This window comes from Dasypus novemcinctus, chromosome 4, assembly GCF_030445035.2.
Source record: "Dasypus novemcinctus isolate mDasNov1 chromosome 4, mDasNov1.1.hap2, whole genome shotgun sequence".
Taxonomy (NCBI): Eukaryota; Metazoa; Chordata; class Mammalia; order Cingulata; family Dasypodidae; genus Dasypus; species Dasypus novemcinctus.
The window spans coordinates 97,689,712-97,700,503 of NC_080676.1; the positions used below are offsets into that span (position 1 = coordinate 97,689,712).

The 10,792-nt window shown below is 38.6% G+C and overlaps 1 protein-coding gene across 1 annotated transcript; it reads left to right on the forward strand.

The window, feature by feature from the left end:
- Positions 1–344: 344 nt before the first annotated feature.
- Positions 345–1,424, forward strand: LOC101421821 (L-lactate dehydrogenase A chain-like). The gene has a single exon (XM_058295914.2). The coding sequence runs from the start codon at positions 413–415 to the stop codon at positions 1,313–1,315; it is 903 nt and encodes a 300-aa protein (XP_058151897.1). The 5' UTR covers positions 345–412; the 3' UTR covers positions 1,316–1,424.
- Positions 1,425–10,792: the final 9,368 nt, after the last annotated feature.

Below are 10,792 nucleotides of genomic sequence, written 5' to 3' on the forward strand. Positions count from 1 at the left end.
GAACGTCTGGGAATATTTATGCATACTATTATATATAATCTTCGTATATATAGACAAATGCATATGCATGTAATAGCAATATAGATAGATAATAAAAACACAAAGATGAATTGAACAGCAGAATAAAGACAGCTGTGGAGAGCATTACCATGAACTCAACATAAGAGAACAACAAATAAAGAGAGGTTAAGTGACATGGAGAATAAATTGAGGAGTCCCGGAGCTGCAGCCGCCCAGTCTGGATCCAAGCACCGCGCGCAGCAGACGCCCGCTCGACGTGTATGTAGTCCCGGTTCCTTCCCATTCCAAATCTAAGATGGCAACTCTCAAGGATCAGCTGATTCAGAATCTCCTTAAGGAATAACAGATCCCTCAGAATAAGATTACAGTTGTTGGGGTTGGTGCTGTTGGCATGGCCTGTGCCATCAGTATTCTGATGAAGGAACTGGCAGATGAATTTGCACTTGTGGATGTCATAGAAGACAAATTGAAGGGAGAGATGATGGATCTCCAACATGGCACCCTTTTCCTTAGAACACCAAAAATTGTCTCTGGCAAAGACTATAGTGTGACTGCAAACTCCAAGCTGGTTATCATCACAGCTGGGGCTCGTCAGCAAGAGGGAGAAAGCCGTCTTAATTTGGTCCAGCGTAATGTAAACATCTTTAAATTCATCATTCCTAATGTTGTAAAATACAGCCCAAACTGCAAGTTGCTTATTGTTTCCAATCCAGTGGATATATTGACCTATGTGGCTTGGAAACTAAGTGGCTTTCCCAAAAACCGTGTTATTGGAAGTGGTTGCAATCTGGATTCAGCCCGGTTCCATTACCTAATGGGGGAGAGGCTGGGAGTTCACCCATCCAGCTGTCATGGCTGGGTCCTTGGGGAACATGGAGACTCTAGTGTGCCTGTGTGGAGTGGAATGAATGTTGCTGGTGTCTCCTTGAAAAATCTGCACCCTGAGTTAGGCACTGATGCAGATAAGGAACAATGGAAAGAGGTTCACAAACAGGTGGTTGACAGTGCTTATGAGGTGATCAAACTGAAAGGCTATACCTCCTGGGCCATTGGGTTATCTGTGGCAGATTTGGCAGAAACTATAATGAAGAATCTTAGACGTGTACATCCGGTTTCCACCATGATTAAGGGACTCTATGGAATAAAAGATGACGTCTTCCTTAGTGTTCCTTGCGTCTTGGGACAGAATGGTATCTCAGATGTTGTCAAGGTGACTCTGACTCCTGAAGAAGAAGGCCGTTTGAAGAAGAGTGCAGATACACTTTGGGGGATCCAAAAAGAGCTACAATTTTAAAGTCTTCTAATGTACCACTTCATTGTTTAAGCTACAACAGGATTTTAGTTGGGGGCTGTTCCTGTTCTTTTTATCTGATCTTGGATTACGGCAGTAATAGTAAGATGACCTAGGGAAAAAAGTTAGACATAGGAATGTTTCTTAAAACCCTAAAGGTATTTACTGATACTGAAGATGATACCTATCTTGTATAGTCCCAAACTGATTATATAAAATAGTTTATGTCTGAGGCACCAGTTCCAATGCACATGCTGCAGCTGCCTTTCAAACCAGAAGAAAGTGTGGTTACTGTGTATTTTATACCTTCTGGTTCCTTTACCTAACATGCCTCATGTAATTTCCTTCCTCCCAATCACTCATATCCTGAACTCCAATGTGTAAATCCAACATTGCATGTCTTGTGCATAACTATTTTAAAGGATCTTATTTTGTGTACCAAATGTATCAAAGTAGTGTACATTGCCATGTAGTGTAAAAAAAAAATTACCTATTACAATGCAACCAACTGTTCAAGTGTCATACCTCAAAAATGTCAAATAAACCATAAAGAGTGACAAAAAAAAAGAGAATAAATTGAGGAGGACTAACCTATGTCTCATAGGATTTCAATAATAAGGAAATAGGGAGGACAGAGGTAATGTGGTAAAGAGAAATAATTAGGGTTGAAGACTGAGATGAATAAATGAAAAACAGATGAGGACATGAAATGAGTCCTCTTATTCAATAACTATACCAAGTAGGATAAACAAAAGTTAATGAATATGATACAATAATTCAATAGGACATAAAGAGCATAGAAGTACAAATGTCAATAAGGATAAATCTCAAAAGGGTACTGTAGATTTTTTTTTAAAATGTCAAAATATTCTGTATAGAATTGATTCTAGTCATATAAAAATAAAGACTAAAAAATTTGTTTATTAATAAACAGAAGTAAAAGAAAATACTTATTTTGTTTTTATAAATACTATTCGAGTATATAGATGTGAAATAACATTTCAAAATCTTATTTGGAAATAACATACTAGATTTATGAGGATTGGAAAGGATATGAGACTTAAGCTGTATCCTACGTATTGTATATCTTTGAAAAAACAATAAAAAATGAGAACTGAAATCAATGTAACAAAATATCAAAATCAGTTTACTGATGGTGGTTGGTTTATAGGAATGCTATATTTTTTCTGTGCATTTAAAATATTCCACTATTTTTAAGTTTGTTGCACTCTTAGGAGCTTCAGTGGTTTTAAAAAAGTTAATACTTAAGAGAAAATCCTATAGGGAATGCGTCAATAATTAAGCAATTAATATAATCCATTGGGAATAGAAAATCTGTTTTATTTTTCTTTTCCCCAAAAGACCTCGTAAAATGAACTACAAGGAATGTACCTTATCTCTCAGAAAATTAAGGAGCTATGTCAGTCTTGCCAGGAACTGAAATCATGGTTCCAGAAAGTCTAAGAATTTCATTGCTGATACATATTCCACTAAGGGTCACTTCAAGAGAAATTTATAAACCAAGGCTCTAAATTCAACTTTTGCAGCACAATTATAAAATGATTTAAGGCTGGGCATCTCTAAACAGTTTCTCTTTAAAATTAAAAAAAAAATTGTTTTACGGAGAATGTAAAAGTTAAACTGTAAAGAATGAAAACAATGCCTGCAAGCTAAATAATATCACTTTCCTATGGATAACCACACAAATATCCCTTTCCTATGCTTGAAGAGTAGCATTTGTTTCTATAAGAACAGGACAAAAATGGGACTACTTTAGTATTTGCAATTATTTCACTACATTTGCTGTTTGCTGTGTGGTTAAGGCTCAATGATAAAAGCAATTTTATAGGACTAAGGATTATTTAGAATATGAGATTAGACCAGCAAATCATGCCCTTTCTGCCTTCATTCCTCGCCATTGCTCTTGTGCTGACACAGCAGAACCTTTGTAGAAGAAAGAGGAGTGAACACTATGCTTTTGGTGGTGTCATCTTTCAGTGAGGAGGTTAAGCAGCTTGAGTCTGGTGACTGATAGAAGGAGGTAATCAAATTTTAAAAACCTTTCAGCATGACACCAACGAGAACCTGTTTCTCATCTTACTGACAAGATAGGGAAGCTAGGGAATGAGGATTTACTCTGAACCTTTACACTATTCTTTTAGTTTTTATTTTAAAAATTAAACTTGCATATTTACACAAATTCATTGCAGAAATATTGTGATGAACTTGAAAAAAATCAATAGCTATAGCTAATATAGCTAATATCTACTTCTAAATGTTATAATCCTACCACTCAGAAATAGTCATTAACATATTTGTAGAGTTTTCTGTTCATATATATTATATTTTAAAATACACTGGGCTCATATTATATATGAAGTTTTGTAATTTGCCTTTATTCTTTGGCCTAACAATATGTGTATAAGTATATAGGCATATACATATGTATATGTACATATTCACAAAGTTCTTAATTGGTAAATTAAGAAGGAACTTATGTAGAAACAAAGCACAATACTCCACAGTGACATAAATTCCTTTCTCTGACAGTGAAGAAATGATCAGAAAACCAAATCTCAGTCACATTGCTCTTTGGAAAATATTATTCCAAACTCTGATTACTGGACAAATGAATCCTAAACAAGACGTTACCAGATCCAAATGGTTAAGACATCATTGTAGTATTGCTTTCTCTACAGCCAACAAATGCATGCCAATTGGAAGTATGGGGTCTTTAATTTAAAAAATGGTGATGATGATCATCATCATTGTAATACTTCTACTATTATATAAAATACTGAGCCTGAGTTAACGGACTGTGAATTTCAGTAGACATTAAAATTAAGATGACATTTTGTGGGTTTCACTCAATTATATAAACGTGATTCCCCTTTTACAGAAACTTCTTTGAGGTTATTAATAAATTGTAAAATCAAAGATTATACTTTAATGTGGTTAGCTATTTATGGATATGCACATTTTAAGAAAAAAATATCTTTTTCAGACTACTTCTCCAGCATGTCATTATTCCTGGTACAGGATAATGTGAATAGTTGCAAAACTAAGATTGGTAGCATAAATGCATCATAGGAATAGAAATCATTCCTAAGTATTTTTCCCCAATTCTTGTAGAACTTGGGATTAGATAGTACTTACCTTTCTGCATGTGTTTTCTTATATATAAAATAGAAATTTCATGATGCTATGAAATTTAATATTTACCAGTTTTCTTAAGCATGATATTTGTAGGCAAGTTTTGAGGGTAGTCAAAGGGCTTTTTATCTTTTTTAACAATCACTTTGTTAAAATAAATAGATCCATATATTCCCCCAGTGTTTTATTTTTATTCATTTTCTCTTCATAGAAACTTTAGGATACAGGAAGATCACATCGAGAATATAGGGCTTTGGCATATACCCAGCGCCCTTCCCCTTTTCCCCCCTCTCCTGTTAATAACATTTTACATGTGGATGGCATATTTGTTATAATTGACATACAAATATTGAAGCATTACTACTAACCATGGTCAATGGGTTACATTATGGTTTATATTTTGGGTTGTACACTTGTAGAGATTTTGATGAAACATGAAGCGACCTGTATCCATTATTGCAAGATCATGCTGAACAATTCTAATTCTCCTAAAAATGCCTGTGTTCCATCTATTCTATTCTTCCCTTCCTCTCCCCTCAGAAACTATGGTACTAAGTTTCAATTTTTTGAAGAATAAGATTCCATAGTTACTTGCAATAATATTGAGGGTTTGACAAATTTGTCTATTTTCTTTTATCCAGTACTGCTTGTGTTCTTGAGGGATTCTTGTCCCTCTAATTGAGAATATAACAGGACTCCCCAGGATAAGGGTGTGATATTCTCTTGTTTATTATGTGGTCTCCACCCACTGATATATCACACTATGAAAAGATGAACACTTACATATGCCATAGAAGCCTATCCCAGGTGCACCCTGTCCCATATACTCCTTAAAATCCGACATCATAACACCAGTAACCCTCCCCTGCCATATTTGCCAAAAGAACAATCTCAACAATTAGTTTTATCCTCAGACCTGCAAATTCCCAGACTTCATCTCCTTCTTCCCTCAACCATCCTCCCAGTTCCATGGGTAGTCCAACCTAATGCTCCCACCCAACTCCTCACAGACCAGTACCACCCAATCCAATTATATCGCTGTACTATTGTCACACCCACCCACTACAAACTACAACAGATCTTACAGTGATGAAAGACACAATTTTTTTAAAAATTAATTTTAAAATATTTTTTATTCCAAATTTTTCTAAAAATTGTATTTTATTGGTTATTTTAAGAATTATTATTTTATTTTTAAATTAATTTTATTTGACTATTTTGTTGGCTTCATTTTTGGAGAGGTCTTGGATCCCAGAAGGGTCATAAAGTGGCAGGGGAAGATCACTGGTGCAGGGGGATAATGATGGGGGATGCAGGGGAAGGGGTTCAACTGCGGCATGCCTCTAAGACAAATGAATATTCTCCAGTGTTCATGGGGTATTGTCTTGGTAGTTGGAAATCTACACAGTAAGCAAAAGAATATGAAGTCCCAACACTGGGAGTTCTTCTACATTCTCTAATAGAACAGCAAGAATCCCTAGTGCAAGTCCATTACACCAGGCCCTTGTATTCATGATTGTATTAGGAAACTTTCTTGTGAAATTGAAACTTAGCCTAGTATTGTATATTGCCTAAGAGTTACCTCCTGAAAGCCACCTTGTTGCTCAAATGTGGCCTCTCTGTAAGCTGAACTCAGCATATAAATGCACTACCTTCCCCCTGGCGTGGGATATGACTCCTGGGGATTATCTTTTCTGGCACTCAGGAATTATTGCCAAGTACCTACTAGCAATGCATCTGGAAAAAGACCTCAACCAAAAGGGGGAAACGGTAAATTCAAATTCAAAATGAGTTGGAAGATCATTCCAGAGGTTTCATTGACTGCCACAGTAAATGGTGCCTCAAATATTGGGAGTTTTGAGGGCTCTAGAGACATCCAGAAATTAAAATGCAGAGAAGACAGCTCAGGAATTTGGCACCCTGTCAGTGGGCCTTACTTGGAATTTATGCCCCTCAGTGTAACACAGTTAAACTCATTTATAGGTTCTCTACAAGTGGCTTTTATGTCCCTTTACTTGAACCTATAATTAGCACTAACATTAATAAATATATTTCCCAGAGACTTAAATCTTTGGTCCATCCATGTGCCAGTTGAGCCCTGAATTTCAGCAGAGTTGCAACACCTATTCTTCTGTTCATTGGATTCACCCAGGACAACTAACGAAGAGATGATGGTGGACAATGCCCATCCCGAGGAACAAAGAGTGTCTGCAACTGCAAACAAGATAGTTCCATCCATTTGTCCCATTGGATCTAAGCACCCTTTCCATTAGGAGTAAAGTGGGCATTACCTTCCCCATATTTCCAAGATTGGGGAATGAACAATAGAGTAAAGTAGACATATTATGCCACTACCATTTTTATTATTCTAGCAACGGAAGAACTTTATATCTTTGATATAAAGGCAGTGGCCACCAGAGGTTCTGAGGGATGAGAGAAGGAAGAATAAGTATAATACGGCGGCATTTTTGGGACATTGGAGCTGTCCTGCATGACATTGCAGTGATGGATACAGGCCAAATTGTGTGGTACAAACTGTAAACTATAATGTAAACTGTAATTCATCATTAGTAGCAATGCTTCAATATGTGTTCATCAATTGTAACAAATAGACCGCACTAATGAGGGATGCTGTTGATGTGGGAGATTGTGGGAAGGGGAGGGAGTTGAGCATATAGGACTTCCTTATATTTTTTAGGTAACATTTATATAATCTAAAGCTTCTTTAAGAATGAAAATAATTAATTGAAAAAATAGATCAACTGGAAGCAGATGATACTGAAAGCTATTTTTCTCTTGTTCTTGATGCCTTATAAGGGTGATGTGAGGAACAAGGACTATGAGCACATGCTGGCAGGGATAATATCCTTCAGCAAGTAGAAACCAGTGCCCAGACCAACAGAATGTTCTGCACAACATCATACTCTTATGTACTATATTATCAATTGCAACATATGGTATAATTGGAAGGACAAAATAATCATTAATTACAAAGTACTCTTCCCCAGGCTTTCAGAAATAGAACATCATGCACTGTCGGGAGTATGCTTATGGAGTCTTATCCAGTATTCATGAAGATCAGATACTCTAAATCTAGAGAGAATGATAAAAGGTATATTAACCCTGTAGTTATAAGTCAGTCTCCACATAAATCCTTATTCCACTAAAAGATTAGAACAATTATGCCTTCGAAAATAATACCAGAAACATGATTTACATCTAGTTGCTATTGATTTAATAGGTAACAATTCCAAAATGAGACATGCTTAAAGTCAAACAATTATGAAATTAACGTTTTTTTTTTGTTTGTTTTTTTTATTGACTTTGTAATAATATTACATTGAAAATATATATGTGAGGTCCCATTCAACCCCACCCCGCCACCCCCCCTCTCCCCCCCCCAACAACACTCGTTCCCATCATCATGACACATCCATTGGATTTGGTAAGTACATCTTTGGGCACCTCTGCACCTCATAGACAATGGTTCACATCATGGACCATACTCTCCTCAATTCCATCCAGTGGGCCCTGTGAGGATTTACAATGTCCGGTGATTACCTCTGAAGCACCATCCAGGGCAGCTCCATGTCCCAAAGACGCCTCCACCTCTCATCTCTTCCTGCCTTTCCCCATACCCATCGTCCACCATGTCCACTTTTCCCAATCCAATGCCACCTCTTCTATGTGGACATTGGATTGGTTGTGTCCATTGCACCTCTATGTCAAGAGGAGGCTCAGATTCCACATGGATGCTGGATGCAATCCTCCCATTTTCAGTTGTAATCACTCTAGGCTCCATGGTGTGGTGGTTGTCCTTCTTCAACTCCATCTTAGCTGAGTGTGGTAAGTCCAATAGATCAGATTGTAGGTGCTGGAGTCTGTTGAGGCTCAGGACCTGGCTATCACATTGTCAGTCCAGAGATTCAAATCCCCTAAATATATCTTAAACCCCAACATTAACTGCACCTCCAGCACATTAGCATGAAAGTCTTATGAAGGGAGATCCCATCTGAGTCCAGATTCATCACACATAAACACCATTTCCAAAGAGGGGCCATCTGCCCTGGTAGTTAACCCCATCGGCCATGACCATAACTCCCATGGGTCTCTTTAGCCCTCAAAGGAACCAATATCTGGGGGTTGTATCTGCTTTATCTGTCTCTCTGACTCTGCTCAGTTGTGCATGAAGGCAATCCTTCTGCCAGCCTCCAAACTCTTTTTTAGAAACTCGTAGCCATATAAACTCATTTCTCCTTTCCATTTCCCCCTTACTTTAGGTCAAACAGCATTTTAAAGTCATGGTATTTTATGTAGACATGGATATTCTGCTGATCCGCATTGAACCTTCCATATAAGGTCATTTTCCAGTTGCATCATCAGTTGGTAGTTGATAGTGGTCCCTCGTTGCCAGGGAGGCTCATCCCCGGGTGTCATGTCCCACGCTGGGGGGAAGGCATTGCATTTACATGCTGAGTTTGGCTTCGAGAGTGGCCACATTTGAGTAACATGAAGGCTGACAGGAGGAAATTCCCAGGCACAATGTTGCTCTAGGCCTTGTTCTTATTTTAGGTTTATCAGCTCACAAGCATAGTCATTAGCATCAGGGGCTCACTGTTGAACCCTCACTCCTTCCCGGTCCCCGCCACTGTACCTGGGAGACTGTTGCTGCTCCCCTAGGGACCACGACAGAGCACCACTGGCCAGGAACCCAGTACCCCCCCTACTGTGGTTTTTAATTGTTGCCACTATGAGTATATCCAAACATTACCATGCACCCTGGACATATGTTCTGTACAGCTCCCTGTCAGCCATATATCACCTGTCATTGGCATCCCATACCAGTATCTCTCCATTGCCATTGTTGAAACACTCTGTGATCCAGAACTCCCCGAAATTTGAAGCCCAATATAATGTCATGGTCCCTTACTAGGGAATGGCATATAGTGATGGGTTTAAAGGATAGATAAAGAACTTGGATAAAGTTAGATAAAGAACTTAGATAAAGAATGTTGACTTGAAAAAATTCCACATCCTATCTTTTTCTTTCCCCCCCCCCTAATTATTCAGCTTTTCTTCACAGGAGTCCTAGACCACAGCAATGTATATATATAATATACAGCACTCCCACACATCCACCAGAAAACCTTTTCCCTTCCACAGTGATACTTTTACGCCCTATTCATATCATATTTACTTAAAGTGATGTACAGAGTCTGAGACATTAGCTTTCTAACAAGGTGACATCTGTGCTTACATTATGGTGCATACTTTAGGAAACACAGTTCTTTACATTTTTAGTTATCCTATGTTTTACATTATGGTTTACATTATCAGTCTGTCATCTCCTATATGTTATGGTGTAATATTACATGTTTTATATCCATCCTTGTGTACTCTCAAGAAGCTCCTCTCTTACCCCCTATTTACTTTGGTTCCACACATTTAACGTCCATTTTCCCTTCCACCTTGGTGCCCACAGTGGCAGCCAACCTCCGTTTCCTGAGGAGCCACTTCCAGAGATAGATGGAATAGTGTTCAGGGCCTAACTTGCTCAACTGCCCCAATGCCCTGGGAGCCACCCTTTCTCTCGAGGGATACAGTTCCCTCTATTTGATGGCATTAGTCCTCCCCAGGATGTGGGTCCACCCCCACTCTCACTGCTTGGGTTTCTACCCCATAGTGTCACCCACTCTGGCAGAATGAGCATTTAGACATTCCCCAGGAGCCCGTCCTGCATCAGACCCTCCCCTCCGAGCATTCTAAACAGGTAACCCTCTTTATTATATTTTGATATGATTTTCTCAGCATTTTACTCTCCACCAACACCTGACCCTCTCCTGTGTTCATATGCTACCCCTCCCTCCCCCCACTTTTGGGCAATGTTACCCATCCGTCCCTCCCCAGCCACCCTCAAACCCGCAAAGCCCCAACCAAAGGCAACCCCTTGCCCGCCTTTTATCTCTTCTTTGTGTTCATACTTACCACCATCTCGTCTTAAATTCCACCCCTGTAGACATCGGCTCATATCCTTCCTCCACCCTCTGATTTCCTGTAAGCCTATCGTTCAGTCTCTTGCTATCTAGGGCAGCTTGTTTATTTCATATCATTGAGGTCATGTAGTATTTGTCCTTCAATGTCTGGGTTGCTTCACTCAACATAAGGTTCTCAAGATTCATCCATGTTATCACATGTGTTTGTAGTGTGTTTCTTCTTACAGCCGAGTAGTATTCCATTGTGTGTATATACCACATTTTATTGATCCACTCCTCTGTTGATGGGCATTTGGGTTGATTCCAACTTTTGGCAATAGTGAACAATGCTGCT

Excerpts from the sequence above, each read along its gene's own strand:
- LOC101421821 (XM_058295914.2), top strand. The coding sequence starts at position 413 with ATGGCCTGTGCCATCAGTATTCTGATGAAGGAACTGGCAGATGAATTT.